This window comes from Bidens hawaiensis, unplaced genomic scaffold (genome assembly GCF_021521415.1).
Source record: "Bidens hawaiensis isolate Kalapana, Puna unplaced genomic scaffold, B.hawaiensis_p1.1 tig00027836_1, whole genome shotgun sequence".
Lineage (NCBI taxonomy): Eukaryota > Viridiplantae > Streptophyta > Magnoliopsida > Asterales > Asteraceae > Bidens > Bidens hawaiensis.
In genome coordinates, this window is record NW_027494522.1 from 208,946 (window position 1) to 229,265 (window position 20,320).

At 38.5% G+C, this 20,320-nt stretch overlaps 1 protein-coding gene across 1 annotated transcript; it reads left to right on the forward strand.

Annotated features, from left to right (window-relative positions):
• The first annotated feature begins 14,715 nt into the window (after positions 1-14,715).
• Positions 14,716-18,322, forward strand: LOC143576025 (NAD(P)H dehydrogenase (quinone) FQR1-like). The gene is made up of 4 exons (XM_077060231.1): positions 14,716-14,949; positions 16,452-16,545; positions 16,646-16,908; positions 17,978-18,322. Exons 1-4 carry the CDS (start codon positions 14,927-14,929, stop codon positions 18,207-18,209), a joined length of 612 nt encoding a protein of 203 aa, XP_076916346.1. The 5' UTR covers positions 14,716-14,926; the 3' UTR covers positions 18,210-18,322.
• The last annotated feature ends 1,998 nt before the right edge of the window (positions 18,323-20,320 follow it).

Sequence of the window (20,320 nt, forward strand, 5' to 3'; positions counted from 1 at the left end):
GTGGATTCAGCAACAATTACGCGACTATGGTCTGAATTTCTTAATCACTCCTATTTTAATTGATAACACTGCCGCCATCTCAGTAATTAACAATCCCGTGAAGCACAGTAAAACTAAGCATATTGACATTCGTCATCACTTCATACGGGATTGTGCTGAGAAGAAACTGATCAAGATCGAAAAGGTTGATTCACTGGAAAACTTTGCTGATTTGTTTACAAAAGCGTTTGATAAATCCAGATTTCAAAACCTAATTGAGCTGAACGGGATGATCAATCCCGAGTAACCATGTCTTTGTGTGTATTTAAAAAAAAAAAAAAAAATTTGTGTCATTATTGCTTAAAATTAGTCGGTTACCTCAGTTTGATGGGCATATCCTCGGATATGTTTTGGTCCTCGTTTCGACTTAGAGAATGAGGATCGCCATTAACCGGAAGACTGAAAGTCACCGGGGCAGTTATGGCGTGTGTTCTTTCAGTTGCTGAAAATTAGTCGGTCATTCTTAGTAAGGACACATTCTTGTATGTGGTCGGTCCAGTTGATCCATTGGATCCTCAGGATTGCCGTTTACCTGAAGACTTTGACATGATCGGGGCGATTGAAATCAAAAATTTTATAGGGAAATGAAATTACTTTTCAAGTCTATTACTTCGTATGAAGTAAATGTGCTATGTCTAACAGAAAATTGATCCAACCTTGGAAAATGATATATATACTGATTGTGTGTGCTTAACTAGTGAAGTTATTAAGCTTAAAAGGCCTTAGATCAGTCATTGTATGTCATGGTAATTTTTATGGTGCGTAAAAGTGTATGTGATATTAACTTAAATTACTCGATTTTACGTAGAAACTCCTTAAGAGTTTTGAATGTCTTCATACATATCTTTCCGAATGATAGGCAGAAAAGCGACTACCCAGTCATACACGAGCCCGTGAGTGTTCTGATTCCCGTAATGAAAGCATTTCAAGATACTGCAGTGATCCAGATTCGGGACTTGCAGTAGTTTAGTACTCCGAAGTCTATAAGTATGTTCGTTTAAAAAAAAAAATATGTATATATTTTTCAGTACTTATGAGTCATTGTAACAATCCAGACTTCTTAATTCTAAAGTAAGAAGAGAACGGGAAGCAGACAACGAGTTCTACAAGTTAATCAGACACTATGGGTCGAAGTCAATTCGGGATGACTTGGGTATAGCCAAATACGCTTTGAGAATAGATAGAAGGCATCATTATCTCTGAGTTGTTGCCTACTTAAATTTTGAGCTTAACTGAACCTTAATCCGTATCACAGAAACGATGAAAACCATTTAAGTTATTTACATGCCTACAACCTGTTTCACTATGTCATAATACAGCTAAACACGGATCCAAGTGACAGTCACGCAGTTAGTATGATTCCTGTTCGGATCTTTTCTAAAAACGTAGTGGTCCCTGACTAGACTGAAATTTGATCCCTTATTTCGTAAATTTTTATAAGTTTTTCTATTTTTGTAGTTGTGTTATTGTAAAACTGGTTACTTGGACATGATCATTTTTGTTTAACTCTTTTTGGAAGCTTCTAATGTTAAGTGCTAGTTTCTTCAAACTTAAAGGGTTGATTTTGAAATTACGGGCGAAGTTGTTGAATTCGGCGAAGTTGTGCTTAACTTCGCCTAGGCGAAGTTAAGCGTAACTTCGCCTGAACAGAATCTGCCCTATATAAGGACTTTAAAACTGGAACAGTACCATTATTTTCATAATTCCGGCGAACTTATAATCAAAAACAAAAACGGTTATTCCGGCGATCTTGTTTACTTTTCGATTTCGATCTTTGTTTCCAGTTTCTAGTGTTTATTGACGGTATGTGTGGTCAATATCGATCCCAAACTTACTCGTTCGTTATAGTTTTACCCGGTTCGAGACCTCGGGTCTTCGAACCTTCAAAACCTAGTTTTTCAACCGTGTATTACGTGTTCATGGACGAGCTTTACGTCTTAACACCATTATTATGTTTTGTTCGTCACTCCTAAATCGTCAAATTTGTGCGAAAACATCGGATCTTGGCCGATTGAATCTGAACAGTCGCCGTTTCAGATTCAGGCGAAGTTATGGTTAAGGCGAAGTAATCCGCAACTTCGCCTGAAGCTTAATTTCGCCTGTGGCGAAGTTATCCGTAACTTCGCCTTGAACTCAAGTTCGCCTAAGGCGATGTTGTGATAAGGCGAAGTTATCATCAACTTCGCCTATACCAATTTACTTAACAGTTTTTAGACGAACTTACAGATAAAGCGAAGTTGTTCCCAACTTCGCCTCACCTATAAGTTCGCCTGTACAGGTTTAATCACAACTTCGCTCGTGGTACATAGCGAACTTGTGAGTTGCTTACACATTGTCTAACTTGTTTTGTTTTGTACAGATATGGCTGCTGTTGGAGGTGCTGGTGGTGATGACGGTGATGATCAACGACAATTCTTTCCGGCCCATAATCAGTATATCATTTTAGATCCAGACGCAAGAGGCGTAGAAGACTACAGGGAGATAATCACATTTCTCCAGCGATCAAGAGTCTTTCATGCGATCACAAATACACTGCCCATTTCACTGCCTAACATTGAAGACTTTTGGCAGACAGTGTACTATGATTGCAGGCCTGAGCCTCCGGTGATGCGAGCAACCGTAAATGGTCATGACATACAGTTTTCTTCGGAAGATATACGGTTGGCTCTGCAATTTGGGGAAGAAACAAGAGATGACCCAACGGAGTTCGTAGCTCCTTTTCGTGATGGAGCGTACCTGAGGATGGGTTATTCAGGACCGTTGGGGGACACGCAGAGGAGGAAAGGGTTTTTGCTGGATCAATGGCGCTTCCTGATGCATGTATTGATTGTCTGCATGTCTGGCAGGAAGGCAGGAACGGATGGGATGGGCGCGACAATGCAGTCTGCCATGGCTGCGCTGACTTACAACCGACGATATTCATTTAGTCAGCTGATCTTTTACGAGATCGATCGTCAGAGGAGGGCTGTGGCGCGCGAGCGATTTATCATGTATCCTCGATTCTTACAAATGATTCTAAATCATGTCGCTCCGTCGCTACCGCAGAGACGCCCTATTAGATACGTCGAATGCGTGACGAAACGTATCTTTGCTCAGTGCCGCACTTCGAGCACTCGTAGCAAGCCTGAGCTGCGTCCCAGGCATACTCCATTATTCGGGTATCTCATCAACCCGGGGTATGTTCCTGCAGGAGGGGACGAGTTCAGAGACCCACAGCCACATCAGGCGGCAGCACCCCATGCTGTACCAGCTGCGCCTGCTGTATCTACTGTGGTTTCTGCTGCTGTGCCAGCTGCTGCATCTTCTGCTGTGCCTACTACTGAAGATGTAGATCTTGATGCTGCTTTTAGTGGACATGGTTTGTTTGATATGGATGTATCAGTTTCTCAGGTCATGGATGTTACTAGAGCAGTTACTTCGGTAGCTGACTCCGATCTTGACGAAACATTTGCTGAAGCAAGACGACTAATGGTGTCTCGGGAGAGAACTACGGGAAAGAGGCCAAGAACTGTTGACGAGGATGATGACGAAGTTGATGAAGAGGAAGCAGTTCAGATTGTGCTCAGACGTTCACGAAGAGAACGGACAGGTATGGGTTCGGGAGCTGGAGAATCTTCGAGGCTGGTACGTTTTGCTCCACCTGCCTTGTCTGGTATGTCTCTTATTCCTACTACAGCACAGGTTACTGCTGTCGAGACGTCGGCCCCAGCAGTTGTGTCTCTACCACCCCCAATCTCTTACTCCACCGGTGGTAGTTGCACGATTTGTTGAGTCGACCGTCACCACTACTGCAGGGTTACCAAGTGTACCACCTGCGGTCACTTCTGCTGCTGATGTCCCGCCAACTCCAACGCCTACTTCTGACAACGAAAGGATTGCATCGCTAGAGCGGATTGTTGCTGAACAGACAAAGACCATTCAAAGCCTAGTGGAATCCAATCGACTACAAGCAGCCCTCCTGGTTGAACACGGACAAGTAATAGATGCCTTCAAGGCATTCTTGGCATCTCAGGGGGAGAAGACTTGTAGGGGAGATGAGTTGAGGACGAAACGGAGAGAAGATCATGACGATGATCCCAATGCTCCGGAAGGTGCAGGTGGTGAGCTGCCAAGAACCTCTCAGGCTCTTGGGGCTTCCACAGCTGAGGGGGAGTCTACAAGTGCAGCCGGTGACGACGTTGTAGATGTGGATGATGATGCTGATGTTGAAGATGTAATAGATGCGTTGAAAGAGTTGGATGAGGAGGATGATGAGTTTATGAATGAAGATGATGTGCTGCCTGTTGATGAGATCGAGAGGATCGGAGAGCAGATTACTGTTGAAAACGTGATAGAGGAGGGTGAGATTGTAGATGACTCCGTGGAACACGAGATTCCGGAGGTTGAGAGACCAAAGTTGGGTGATGAGAGCGTGGTGGAAGATACTGAATGGGAGGAACAACCGAATTGGAAGGAGAGTTGTGCTCACTGGTTCATAAAGACGAAGAAGCCGGCGGTCCCTAAGATGTTCATAAAAAGTTACAATATTAAGGGATACGCAGAAGCTAAGAAAGGTATTATCTGCTGGTTATATGACGAGCAGCTGCGGCTCTTCGTGATCAAGAGATACGATGGCATTCAGTACTTCAGGAGAACGTTGAGATCTCTAAACACACTGCCAGAATGTGAGGTAAAAGATTTAGCCAGAATGGGATTGATAAACAGAAGTGAAGACAACATGGCTAGAATCATCGGGAAGATCGTGTGGAAAGAGTGCGTTAAAGAGAAAAAGTTTGAGCTACTGAAACCACAAAAGGGGAAACTTGTCGAAGACAAGGATAGAGGTCTGAGAGTTGATGGAAAACCTTGGATGGTTATGAAATATAAACCGATCCTGTGCCTTAAAGAAGTACCGATGAAGCTCATGCCCAAGGACGTGCTCAAATACCTAAAATGGTGGTTCGTGGACTGTGAGACAGCGGAGGCGGTTATGGAAGATGAGGATGAACAAGAAGTGCTTAGGGTTTACGACCCGATGCATCTTGTTAATCTATCGCAGGCTGATCTGAAAATGCTCAACGAGAAGAAGATCTTCTACATTCCTGCTTGGAAGGATCAAGCTAGGAAATATCAACGGGTGGTGTCGGTATGTGTTAGAGAAGGAGCGCACGCGTAGAGATGCAAGATTACAAGACTCAAGATTTGAAGATCAAGATATGAAGCTACTGCCAAGGGGGAGTCTGTTGGTACATGTGTGTCAGTAGTTCATAGTCTAGCAATTGTAATCGAGTCTGTAATGTAATTATGTTTATGATTATGTTTATGTTTTTGTAACAAGCGAAGTTGTCAACAAGTTCGCTCAGGCGAACTTGTTGAACCAGCGAAGTTATTGACAACTTCGCCTATGGCGAAGTTGTCGTGTATATAAACTGTTCAGCGGAACAGTTTCGGAGTTGGTTTTTAGGGTTTCGTTTCAGTTGTTCACTTCGAGTGTTACGTGTCAGTGTTTGTAATAGTGACCTAGTGTCACGTGTTCGAGTTATTAATATAACGTGTTCGTTCATTGTTCGTGTGATTGCTTAATACATATTCTGCACTCGTATCTACCTACGCAGGGATTCCGCACCTGCGTTGTTAGCGACATCCCGTGTACGATCCGTCCAGGAGCCTACAAGTCGACAGTTGTTGCCACTGCAGGGTTGTCAGTTACGATACCACCCGCGGTTACGTTTCCACCTGTTTCTGAGGTGCCGGTTACATTGGGAATCCCTCCTCCGTACGCTCAAGACATATCATATATGAGGTTTGATTTCGATGCAACCTTATCTGATTCGGAAAGAATAGCAGCGCTTGAAAGGGTCGTGGCAGAACAATCAAGAGTAAATCTTATCCAGACTCATGCTATTCAGCGCCTCGTTGCGGAGAATCAAATTCAGTCGTCCCTCCTGATCGAGCATGGTAAAATAATTGATGCCTTGAAACAGTTTTTGGCATCTCAGGGGGAGATGAGCTGTAAGGGTGACGAGCTGAGGACAAAGAGGACAAAAAAGCGTAACGATCGAGACGATGATCCCGATGCATCGAAAGGTGCAGGTGGAGAGTTGCCAAGAACTGAACAAGCTCTTGGGACTTCCACATCTCAGGGGGAGTCAACGAGTGCAGCTTTGATAATTACTTTGACCTCCTTCATAACAATTATGAATTGGTGCCTCAAAAGATCTTGCATTCTGATGTGGTGGCTCGAACAGTGAGGCGTTTTTTGGTACAATAGGCACAAAATGATTGGCAACTTCTCTAACTGGGGCTCTGTGATTTGCCCTATGAACTCCATCCATATACTCATCCTGACCCTGTTGTCTTCCATAATCGTTCTGTTGATCACCATTATACCTTTGTTGACCCAACTTAACCCGATTCTGACATCTTTGATTAAATTGTTGCGATGAAGGCACAAACTCATTGACGTCTTCATACCTAAACTGATCATAATACCCATCTTCATTGAAATATCCATCCCATTTTTCAACTCTCCTCTGAGCAATACCAAACGACCCATCCTCTTCATCTACACTGTATCTGGCATGTCGTTTTTGAGGTGGTGATTGTCTGTTTTGAGGGATAATTTGTTTTTGGGTTTGAAAATGCGGTAGTTCAAAGTCTGAAAAATCTCGTTGTGTAAATAGCGGGTTTGATGGGCTACTCGGTTGACATTGATTGATGTGATAACTCATAATCGAACTACACGTATGCTTTCGACACTAAAATAAGTTCATGCACAAGCAAAGACAAACAATACCAAGTGTAATACCGAACTAAAAAAAATAAAATAAAATAAAAAGAAAAATATTTTTGGATTTTTTTATTTAATATTTTTGGTTTTTTTTTAAAAAAAAATTAATCAAACAAGCAACGCAACACCAAGCGCACTAGCTCCCCGGCAGCGACGCCATTTTTATGACCATCGTTTGAGTCAATCAAAAACCCAATTAAACTAAATAGTTAGAGTAAGTAGGGTATCGTATCCACGAGGAGCATGTGGTCAATATCACAAAATTTATTTGATTATTTAATCTAAATTTAACTAACTAAGGTGGACAAACGATGTCAAACAAAATTTGAAAGATTGACTTTAAAAACAATTTAAGGAAAACGCAACCTTCTCCGGGTTTCAGGTTCTAGGTTTCACACAAAACTCGTTTGATTAATTGGACACCACATAGACATGGTGTTGGAAATTAGTTAAAGTAGATATTCAGACAGGCTTTTGTCATCAAACCTATATAGTTCAATTACCCAGTCTAATAATATCAAGTTTACCCCCTTTAGCCACCCAACTCGCTTCTAGGTTTTGTCATCAACCGAACATGGTTGTAAATAAAGAACTCAAAACACCAAGAAACTGTTTAATTAACTAAGACTTCAATTTGTTAAATATTTGTCATCACATAAACAAATCCAATACATAAATAAGCAAAATTGAGTGCTTAACCTATATGAACCATTCACCCGGAGAAAGTTACAACGAGATTAGCCTTGCCTCATCATGGTAATTGCTTCTTGATTGGTGTGCTCCATAGACTAAGACAACGCTGCCTTCTGTCTTGTGTGTCTGCTCCAAACAGCCGCCCCCCCCCCCAGCCCATCATCATTTTGTTATCGTACAGCCTTAAGCCCAGCCCAACTGTAGTCATTGTGAAAGTGCAAACCAATTAAAGAGATCCCACGTGACTTTCTTCCTCACATCAAATTCACATAATCTTTTTATTTTTCTCTTTTCTTTTGCTGTTACAATATACGAAAACAAATAAATGATTTCAACTTCTTTTTATTTACTTTTAAGTTCACATGAAATCATAGCCATAATATTGTTTATTTCATATTGCTATATAATAAACTCAATTACAAATTTTATTAGTGTAAACATTATACTTGTTTAGTTTGTTTTCGCTCAAAGCCTACAATATATAAAACAACTCAATGTAATTGCATTCCAACAAATATATAAACTAAAAATACAATATTATTAACAATTAGTCATAGCCAAACACCCACTCATCAAGCGTCCGTTAGCGTATGTTTACAAGAGTAACTAACGGACACGTACAAACTCATTTTCTTATTGAACGTACACAAACACGACTCTATGTTTGGTAGGATGTTCGTGAACCGTCTAATTGTTCGACAAAAGCTTAACGAATGAACACAGATAAGGTCTTATCCGGTTCAGTTTGATGATACACACCTACAAGTCAAGCTATATGAAAACCGATTACAACATTTTTCCCTTCTTATTAGTCTCTTTCATGTGACCATAGCATATATTTAGTGCTATATAAATGTTATATTTGATTATTTGTTGACCTTCTCTAAATGATATCCCTCCAACCATTCGATAAAGTAGTTTGTGATTCGCATTTAAGACAGTAGCATCTCACATTTATGGTCATATAATATATCATAATATCAAAATATATTTACGTTACATTCTCATCATAATGCTTCAAGTATAAATTTATAATCTTAGAGCATTCAAAAGAGCCATCTCAGTGTATGTTCTTCTAGCTTCAAAATTCCAAGAATTCATAAGGATGTCATCTATAAAATTGTACGTTGCAGTTTTTCTTATATTAACGTTTGTTGGTAAGCAACACATTACTTTAATTTATTAGAATGTTAATTTGTACTTTTAACCCTACGAGTAACACACTTTAATGACTCACTACTCTTTTTATTGGTCAATGTATGCATGATTAATTCAGGGAGCAAGGTGATGTTTGGTGAAGCGTGTATAGAAGAATGGCCTTTAGATCCATGTGATTTTGATGAATGCAAAAACCAGTGTTTCGATAGAAGATGAGTGTATTCTAGCTTTTGTCTTTATACCGATACTTGCGTATGTATTTGGGGGTGTTGAGACCCATAAATTTTAATAAAAATACATACATATATATATATATATATATATATATATATATATATATATATATATATATATATATATATATAAATGGTGTATCTCTCACCTATGGCATGTGATCAACAATATTTTAGTTGGTATTTTGAATACACCACTATTGTAGCTAAATAACTTGTTAAAATGAGCTCGTTTTCCTACTTTATATTGTTTGTTCTATTACCTACTGCAGTTTCAGCTAATAATGATATATTGTTTCGAGCTGGACCCTAAAAAATAGGAAGGTAAACCAACTTAACAAGATTAATGAACATGGTTTGTCCATGGAAGGAACTTAGACCATGCGTGAGGCTAAACATAATATATAGTTAACTAGGTTAGTTATCCGTGTAGCACACGAGTTAGAATAAATAAATTTTTTTAAATAATAACATAATGTGTATAAAAAAATGTATCACATTTATAAAGATATATTATACGGTAAAAAAATTACACGTTAGGCAATTTGGAAATAAAAAGCTGTTAGAAAATTCATAAATCATAAATTATTTCTTTGTTATTTTCTATATCAAAACTTAGTTGTAAATTACTACTTTTTTAAATCAACTCGTGGACCAAAACTTATTCTAATCTTAAACTGTTTTGACATGAACAATATTTGATACTTTAACCGGTTAAAGAAATCCACCCGTTTCATATTGGTTACTTATAAAAATCTAATATTAATAACTAATATAATATATTTTATATTAAACAAATTAACATATTTATGACGGTATTAATTCTTTTTTAAATTATAATGAAATTATTAAAAATTGAAAATGAAATATTAAAAATAGAAATATATTTAATAATCAAGAGAGGAGGGAAAATTTTGTAAGGATCAATATAGTAATAACATGTGGCATTTAAAAAGTTTTATTTATTAAATAGTAAATATAGAACTATAGATATTAGATTGATTGACTTTGACTTCGACTTTCCTCTTTAAAAACGTCGCTCTCAAGTCTAAATGGAATAATGAATGGCATTCTTCCAACCCATAGTTATGAGTTACCTTTGTATAATCCAGAAGATAATGGAAGACTTCTTTCGGTGAAACACACCACTATATTGATTTAGTGACCGTAATCATTAAAGAAAGTCAACATGCTATAATTATATTAATTAACCAAAAAAATTGTCATTTAGGAGTAAAACATTATGTATTTCGTTTATTAAAATTCAAAATGAAATGAAATACAAGCAAAGAAACACCATCAGATAAGGATGTATACAAATTAAAATTAAGGTTTCTAACTCGATGACTAAGAAACTTAATGTAATTAATTAATCAAACCGGCCCCAATAGCCAACCGATAACTAAAACCAAAGGGCTTCACCAGTTCAAACATGAATAGCTGCTATTCATGAAACATTTGGAGGTTAATACCCAATTCCGTAAGAAGACTAAACTTCAAACTGCATCATATTGATACCCTAATCTTGAACACACCATAATCACATGAATAATGACAAACTATTAGTTGGTGGATAACATCACATAAACAGTAGTCAAACAATTAGGTATAAACAATTACGTACCTTCAAGCAAAATCAACTGACATAATAATCATGCAAATTATGTTGTAGGCATAAATGATTTAATCAAAGATTAACAAATTAGGCATCAAGCCAGGGTTCGAGTCCTGATTTCACCCGGTTTTACCGGTTTTTCGCTGTCATGCCGTTTGGCGGGCATGGGGGTCGGGTTATATCCGGGGAATCCCTCAATAGGTGGACCGCTAGGAGCTCTGTCCGTCCGGACTCGTGGCCAGCTCGGGCTACCTTTAGCCAATGGGGGCCGCGTACAGAGTACCCGGTGTTACTTAGTTGGTCTTTCCAAAAAAAAAACACTAAGTTCCAATTAAAAGTCATTTTAAATAAAAAAAATAACAGAACTTATGAACAAATATGTTGGAAAAATTTTGGACACAAATATCTAGTAGTATTTGTTACTAATAAATTAATTATTAATGTGTCTAAAGAGTAAAGATGAATATGATATCAATACTCTAAATTGTGTTGTTGAGAATTTGAACATTGGTAAAAAGGGAAAATGAGTTTGTTCCACATTGGTAAAATGATAAACTTGTGAACGGCTTATAAGTGGGAGAGCTCACAAGATTATATTTTTGTATGACAACACATTTAGTGGCAATATCAATGTGACGTTTTGATTGTGTACTTTACATTTCACACGCTCGTATCGTCATGAGCGGTTGCATGCGAGACATGTGTCGTCAACAAAGTTATCACAAGATAAGTGCATGCTATACACAGGTCGTCGTCACCCAGATGAGTGCATGCTAGACACACGCCTCACGTGTCATCACTAGACATGCATGCATGAGACACAATCCACATGTCTTCATCATCTCTCGGTTTCATAATTTAGCGTTTGTATAGGAATAGGACCTTAAGTTAAGGAATTCACTAAATATGACACATCTAAAAGGCTCTACATTTACAATCTAAATCCATATAACCTTAGCCGGATTTCTAAATTATTGTGCGAAAATGTCCCTTAAACGACGGTGCAAATGGTATTAAGATTAATAAAATTCCCATGATAGCACAAATTACTATTTCCTTATTACTCTAAATTTGGATGTATGAATTTATCTGGCTTATAGAAATTAATACCCGCCATAACATATTTAAGAATCAGGAGTAACGTAACCATAGGTTCTGATAACCCTCATTGACACATGGTTATCGTCCCATGATGGACTAACTTTTGCAAGACCAATTAATATCATACATCAAGCAACTATTGTGACTAGTTGAAACACAATAAAAAGGTCTAGAGAGATGAGAAAACATCAATACAATCCTGGAATCATTAAATGAGTCCAATATAATGCAGAAGTCTTAGAATTTACTACATATTACACAGACAAGGCCTTTTGCTGTCTCCAAAGCAATTATCATTCTTGTTGACCATGATAATGGTGGTGCACTTGTTTATGAACACCTCAATAAAGCACTTTAGTTCAATTAATTTTATAAACTCTACACGTGAAGAGACAAAAAGATTACTATTTCCTTAGCAAGACTCGACACGCTTTCAATTCACCATTTAAGACCTTGCGGAAGTCTTAGAATTTACTACATATTACACAGACAAGGCCTTTTGCTGTCTCCAAAGCAATTATCATTCTTGTTGACCATGATAATGGTGGTGCACTTGTTTATGAACACCTCAATAAAGCACTTTAGTTCAATTAATTTTATAAACTCTACACGTGAAGAGACAAAAAGATTACTATTTCCTTAGCAAGACTCGACACGCTTTCAATTCACCATTTAAGACCTTGCGTAGTGGGCGCTATATGTCCCCCAAAAGCCCCCAAAGCGCATGGGCATACCTTGGGTGAAGGTTGGTGATGGGAATTTTGTGGGAATTGCCGAGCGGTGGTGGGTTTTTCAAAATAAAACCTTTAACGTCTAGTTTTAATTAAAAAAAAAGCAACTTATTTATTAAAATATACACTATATAAACCAGAATATCAAAATTATATAAACACAACTCTTTCTCTCATTCTCCACCAATATTATATAACAAATGTTAGCCAAAAAATTCAATTCAGTATGAATCCATTCAACCACTCGATGTTCGGTTTGGGACAATGAACCAAAGCACGAACACCACCCAATCGACTCAACTGAACACTACCCAACTGACTCAACCGAACATTATCCAAACGAGTTAGCCAACCCCCAGTTTCCGATCGGTGTTAATTTCCACCCTAATGTGTTGTCATACATGCAATATTTAGGGATGCAAAACTTACAAGCCGGTATTTTTAACCCACCGACTCAACCTCAGAGTGACACGAGATGAGACGGTGCCGGAGACGCAACCCGATTCAATGTTTCAAGACGAGTCGGAGACACAACTTGGTTCGAGCAAATTTTAAAAGTTGGTTCGAGCAAAGTCTGACGAGGGTGATCACACAAATAGAAACGCACAAGCGAGCCTCGGAGTAATAAACAACTTTGTCGTGGACACCCATGGAGTATTTGACCCTTGCATGGTAGTGGATCGCGGTCTCGGAAATCCTGAATGTTGTTAGGGTTTAGTATTTTTCTCATTTATGTGCTAACTTTTCATTAAACAAAATATTAATGGTTATTAATATGTTTTCTAATTTTTTTTATAGCCAACTATCAAATATTAGCCATATTTTGGGATAAAGTTCGGGAACTTTTTTTCAAACTAATGGCCAAAGGGGATGAATACCGAAAACCTAATTTTATATCAAGAAAATGGTTCGATATAAACTCCAAATGTCAAGTTCTTCAATCAGTTTACCACCGGGATTTTTACTCGTGGGGTAGTGGTACTTGTGGCGCGGACATCATTGTGGAGGCGTTGAGTGAGTACCAAAGTACTCGTTGGGATGGGGGGGGCATTTTTTACATGAATTGTTGGTATCATAAACGCAATCACCCTAAGTGAGCTGTCGTACGCCCTCTCGGGTCCGGAAGTAGGTGACGGGCAAAAATGTCCAAAATCTCGTCATAGGTTGATCTAGAAACACCACGGTTCGATGCTCGAAATTTCGACTTAAATGATGATGAAGTCGGTGATAACGAGGACGACTATGCAAAGTTTCCTCTATCGAGCGATAAAAGAAGTCGCGGAAAGGGGCGGGGTCATCGGCGACGGGTGTAAGTGTGGAAATGAGAGAGGAATTTAACTAAATGAACTGTTGACTCGCCGATATACATGACCTTGGGAATCAACGTTTTCAACACAAAATTCTAAATCCAACAAGGTGTTCGGAGAGAAATTTAACGAAATGGACAAAAAAACTCGTTTTTTTTTGTAGCAACTGATCGACCACCTTACAGGATATGCCCAGTGGCTAGCCGAATAAAAAAGGATAAAATTATTTAAACAAATATAAGCTTGATTAATAACATTTATTTTAGTTATGTGCTTTTTTTTAATTTTTATTTTAATGTACATTTTAAAAAAAATTATTTTAGTTAATGAAATTTTATTTGTTTTACTTTTGTTAAAAAAATAAAATAATAACGAGGTAATGATGAAAGAGCTCCATCCACTACACTTTTTTTTTCTTGCAAAAGTCCATGTAGTTATGTGATACCACATATCAAAACGGCCCGGCAAGAGCTTCATCCACTTAATAAGATGTTTTGTTTAGCTAAATTTCACCACGGGTTAAGTCCAAGTTTACAAAGGGCCAAAGAGGGATAGGGGAGCTAACGAACGCAAGCATCGCCTAATTCGTATGCAACTTTGTGTCGCTTGAAAATTTTAAAAAACTTGAAATACCACTCAATAAACTTACATTTCGATTCTTTACTTTACGACAACTTTGGGAATAAACGACAAACTCACCATTTAATACAGTCTAAAAAATTTAAAACCGACTTGAAAAAATAAAAACAAATAGGAAACCTGACATGAAATTGGCCTTATGATCTAGTGACATGAGAGTCATGGTTAAAACTTGAGTGGTGGGTTTTTTCTTTGCTAATATTGTTAGGTGAGTAAGGTTTAAAACATTAAAATCAATACTAAAGATTGACATTTCATTTTGTCTTAGAAAGAATCAGTCAGGTATATCTAGGTGGCTCACAACGCTGTTAAAAAAAAGTAAACGAGAAAGTAAATCTGTTGCTGATTTGAACCAACAAACTAATAGCCCTACCTGAGTAGAAAGCACTTTATGTGTAAGTGTGTGTTTGTTTAGAAAACCAAAACCGAGACGTATCCCACAATAAAAAATGATTGGTGGTTCGTGACACCAACACTTCATCATTTCCTCATGCCCCCACATAACTTCCTTTCCCCAACCACCCCCAACGACGTCGTTCCATCAAAACCCACTATAAATACCTCATTCCGAACCGATATTAATAATAAGTAGTGACTGATCATTTATTTCGTCAATCGGAGCTGAGCAGATTCATTCATCAATGGCCACCAAAGTCTATATTGTGTATGTTCATTCACCCTTATTATTTATATCTTTGTAGATTTGATGTAGTAGTTGTTTAAGTTAAGTAGGCTACCGATTAGTTTAACTGAACTGTATGTAGTACTTGTTTTAGCTTCGTGGAACCGATTGAATGTGCGATTGATGATTGTATGTATATCAGTGGATCTACTTTATGGGAATGTTAATGTACAAATTAAATTAATTAACGTGCTAACTGTGAGAATAAGCAGTGTAATTATATATACAAGTAGAGTAGTTATGTAATTACATTGTATTGTAATTACACTGTGTTGTATATATAATTCTACTAATTGATTCTCACAGTTAGCACGTTAATTTAACGTGTATTTGATCCTAACACCTGCTTTGTATATGTTTGATTGAAGAATAAGTTATATCAGAAATTTTGTATCAAAACTTTTTCTGCTTCTGATATTTGATAGTTGACTAAGCCACTGAAATACTAGCTTATATTATAATAATGAATATTTTGATAAACATTCACCTGATAAACTGATAAATTGAGCTTTAGCAGTTAGAATAAAATTTGCTCTCAAAGAATAAGACAGGTAGAATGTCTCTATTCAGCAGATTTTTCAATTACTTAACTATTTTTAACCTAATACCTATGATGATTAAGGTGACTGACTCCAATATTGTTTATGGTATAATAAGTTAATAACATCTGTCACTTTAACTATTCTCAACCTAATTAGAAAGAATATATATAATTCCTATGATGATTAAGGTGACTGACTCTCCAATACTGTGTATGGTGTTTATGGTATAATAACGTCTATCACTTTTCTTTTAGCAGCTCTTGTGGTTCAACTTTGCTAATAATAGTAGTTAGTCTGTTTTGGAGACTGGTTTTAATCATCAGTTGCAATTATAAACACGGTTCTGATTTTCTGAGAGAGGCTGATTGGAACGAGGCTGCAACCTCATTAGATGTTAAAAATATGTAGTATTTTTATTTTATATATAATAAGGATACAGAGTAAAAGCATATTGGTTTAAAGGGCTAAATGAAAGTTTGAGTTTTGGTGTAATGAATAGTGTTACACTTACCTTGGCCTTTCTTTAACTGCAGATAGTGCATTTTTTTTTCTTATATATTTATAGAGCGTAGCTTCTGTTACCTGACACACGGTCAACGATTAAATGAACGATGTTTTAGCTCATAACACGTGTTTATTCTCCTAAGCTGTTTGACATACCACGAAAGAGGATTTTTATAGGGTATATGATGCCTTTTACCTGATTGAACTCATGTTTATTAAGAATGTCATACAGTCACTATGTTAATCAAATAATCAAGCAATAATTAGTAACATCCATATTTTGATCTGTGTGCTTCACTGCTCTGTATGATCATCATGGTTGCTTATTGTGTTGATCTATGGATCATCTGGGCAGATCCAGGGGCGGAACCACATTGTACCATTGAACCCGTCGAGTATTTTGAATGATTTAAGCATAACTTTACCATAATGTTGCAGGTACTATTCTATGTATGGACATGTACAGAAGCTGGCTGAAGAGATATACAAAGGTGCTTCATCTGTAGAAGGAGTTGAAGCCAAGTTATGGCAGGTATATGGTAAAAATTGTAGTGCTCAATTTAATTATCTTATATGTTTTTACAAATCTGTTTATCCTTACTCAAATTCCACTTGTCTCTTTCAACTTCTAGGTACCTGAAACCCTTAATGATGAGGTGCTTGGAAAAATGAGTGCACCTCCTAAAAATGACACCCCGATAATCACACCAAATGAGCTTGCTGAAGCTGATGGGTTCATTTTTGGATTCCCAACACGATTTGGTATGATGGCCGCTCAGTTCAAAGCGTTTTTTGATGCCACTGGTGGTCTTTGGAGAACACAACAGCTTGCTGGCAAACCTGCTGGTATCTTTTACAGCACTGGGTCTCAAGGTGGCGGCCAAGAAACCACCCCGTAAGTACCTGATAGCTCGGCTCATTTATTATTTAGTAATTTATTTAATTGTTTTATATATGTAGATAGACAATTATAATCTTGTATATGCAAGAAATTATATATTATATAGCTATTTTTTTCATTGATTTTATATATAGTAACATTTATTATCTAATTATATAAAATAATAAATGTTATATATACATATAGTGACTCTTGTTGGTTCTTCAGAGCGTAGTGAAGCTCGTTATGTGAAGCTCAGACTCGAGCTCGTATAAACCATGCTCCATTCTAGCTTTTAGCAGGCTAGTTTCAGCTTGTTTTGAGCTCGACCTTAGCTTATTTTGACTTATGAGAGCTTGAGCTCAACTTGTTTTGACTTATGAGAGCTTGAGGTCAGCTCGTTTCTAGCTCCTTTATCAAAGATCAAGGTTGGCTCGTGAGACTTTTTTTTTCAAGCTTGAGGTTGGCTCGTTTATTATTTGCGCTCGATAAGTGAAGCTCGGCTCGGGCTCACTTATTAAACAAGCTTAGGGTGTGTTTGGGATTCCTTATTTTCTTCTCCTTATAACTTATGGTGATAGAATAAGTCATTTTTGTGTTAAAATAGTGTTTGGATATACATAAGTTCTTTTCCATATCTCCTTATCCACAAGACTAAAATATAAGTTTTCAATAAGTTAGACTTTCCTAACTTATCTCCTTATCAAGATCATAATTCCCATTACACCCTCATTCCATCAATAAGTTACCAAACACTTTTTAAAAAACAACTTATTGCCTTATGTTAATCCAAACACTTTTTTGGAAACTCCTTATTGAAAAACCATAAGACCTTTTTACCTTAACACAATAAGACCTTTTTAACTTAAAAAAGGAATCCCAAACACACCCTTAATTTAAGGCTCGTGTTCGTTTAAGCTCTCAACCTGATTCAAGCTTTTAACGAGCCGATCTCTAGTAGCTCACGAGCCAGCTTGGCTCGTTTACACACCTACTCACGAGTGGTTTGGCCCATTTACCCTCTACCGGTATGTTATATGTGGGCATATTATAAACTTGTAACACTTATACATCTCAATTACAGATTAACTGCAATTACTCAACTTGTTCATCGCGGTATGATATTCGTGCCAATCGGATATACTTTTGGAGCTGGCATGTTTGAAATCGAGAAAGTCAAAGGTGGAAGTCCTTATGGTGCAGGAACTTATGCCGGAGATGGGTCTAGACAACCATCCGAGCTTGAGTTGGAACAAGCTTTCCATCAGGGTAAGTACATTGCTACCATCACTAAGAAACTCAAGGGAAGTGTGTAAATGTTCATTTCAAAATATTGCTATTTCAAATACATAGTTTGTTTACATTTGGTTGCTAATGTTGTATACACGCTTGTTGTCTCATATGTTACATGCACGAGTCTCTTTTTTTCTGTCCCGTCCAATACTATTTTTGTTCATGATTCAATATGTATGTAAAGTATTGGTGTTATGCAGTTAATCTCGAATTTAGTTTGAATTTTTAATTAAAAGTCGTGAGTAAAGACCGAACCTTTCTGCGAAAGCGTTACGGAAATGATCTACCTTTTAAATTTTGATGAGTGGAATGGAGTATTAATCAAGTACTAGAAAATGGAAATGGAAATCACGAAATGGATAGTGAGTGTGCTATCACATTCTTATTGAAGAAACACTAAATGACCCCGGGCAGATTACGGATAATCTGGGGGTTAAATAGATGTTGTTCTTCTTCATTGGCGCCATCCGTGCATAAAAGCTAGAACTTATTCTCAGTTTTTTCAAACTTCTGGAAAGATGGTTAAGGTTACTCCGTTGCCAAGGCCAACGAGCGACCAAGAAACCCCGGTAACCACAACCCCAGCTACTGGGGGGAACACCGGCGAGTACACAATATTTACGAACACTACCCCGGTTACCCAAGCCGGGGCAAGTGCAGTAAATTTTATGAACACTACCCCGGTTACCCGAGCCGGGGCAAGTGCAGTAAACAATCATCCCCTGGGATTCATTGATACCCAGGTGGAAAGACAACAGACGAGGCTCCCCCGCCAAACACTTGAACAAGTTAAAGCGTGGGCGGAAGCACGTCAGAAGGAATTCCAAGCTGAGTTGGACGAACGCTTACGTTCCATCCAACAGGCTGACGAATTTGGAAGCACTCAACAGCTCAACATGAGTAGTGAGTGCGAATACTCGGAGGAATCCGACACCGACGCAAACCCTCGCCATAGGGCGAAAGGGAAGCGTAAGGAAACAGACTTCCAACCGAGAAGGAATTTCGGAGACACCTTCATACCAACGAACGCGGGGGGAAACCCACGCGACTTCTCCAAAACCTTTAGACCAACTGCTGCAAATGCGGGAACATCCAAGTTTGCAAGGGACATTGCGGAAGCAATCGCCCTGAGAAGTGCCAAACAGATGTCCAACATCGGCACTTATGATGGTATATCTGACCCAGACGATCATTTGAACAGATTCATAGCGGGGGCAACCGTCAGCAACTGGACGGAACCCACGTGGTGTTATATGTTCCAGATGACGCTGGTTGGAGCGGCTAGAGCGTGGTTTGACCGTCTACCGGTCCACCACATCTACGATTGGGCAGACTTCCAACAGAAGTTCAGCCAACACTTCAGTCAACAAAGAAAGTACACTGAAGAACAATGGACGATCCTCAACTGCATCCGAGAGGAAGATGAATCTTTGCTAGACTTCATCACTCGCTTCAACTTAAAGAAGCTGAGTCTGGGCGCTATTAGCGAAGATCTTGTTCGCGCTGCTTTCGTCCAGGGCGCGAAAGATCCAGAGCTCATCCGCACCTTAACGGGTAAAGACGGCATGCCATCCACATGGGATGCCATCATGACAGCAGCTAAACGCTTCGCGGAAACGGAAAAGCAACTGGGTAGAGATCTTCCCCAAAGCATAAACCTCTACACCCAGAAAACAAGAGAAAACAACGTCCTTACCGCCCGACTAAACAAAAAGAGGAAGCTAGGTATTTGGCAGTCAAGGGTAAACTTTGACACATCATCCGGCTCGCACCCTCGGTTAGGCGGAAAGGACAACATGCAGTCGAACCGGAACTCCAGATGGACGCCACTCACCAAAAGCGTCACCGACATATTCGCCACTGAGAGGCGCCCATGGCCAGAGGCTCCAATTATCCGACAGCGTCCAAACGCTGATCAAAGCAAATTCTGTGACTTCCACAGGACAAGAGGCCACACCACCGAGGAATGCTTAGACTTAAAGGACATCGTCGAAGCATTTGTCAGAGATGGGACGCTCACGCACCTCGTGGCGTAATGAACGCTGAGCAGGCTAATGCGTGTTGAACCCCAGTTGGGAAAAACACGAATGAAACTGCAGCTTCAATGTTGGAGACTACATACTGCGTAAACAAC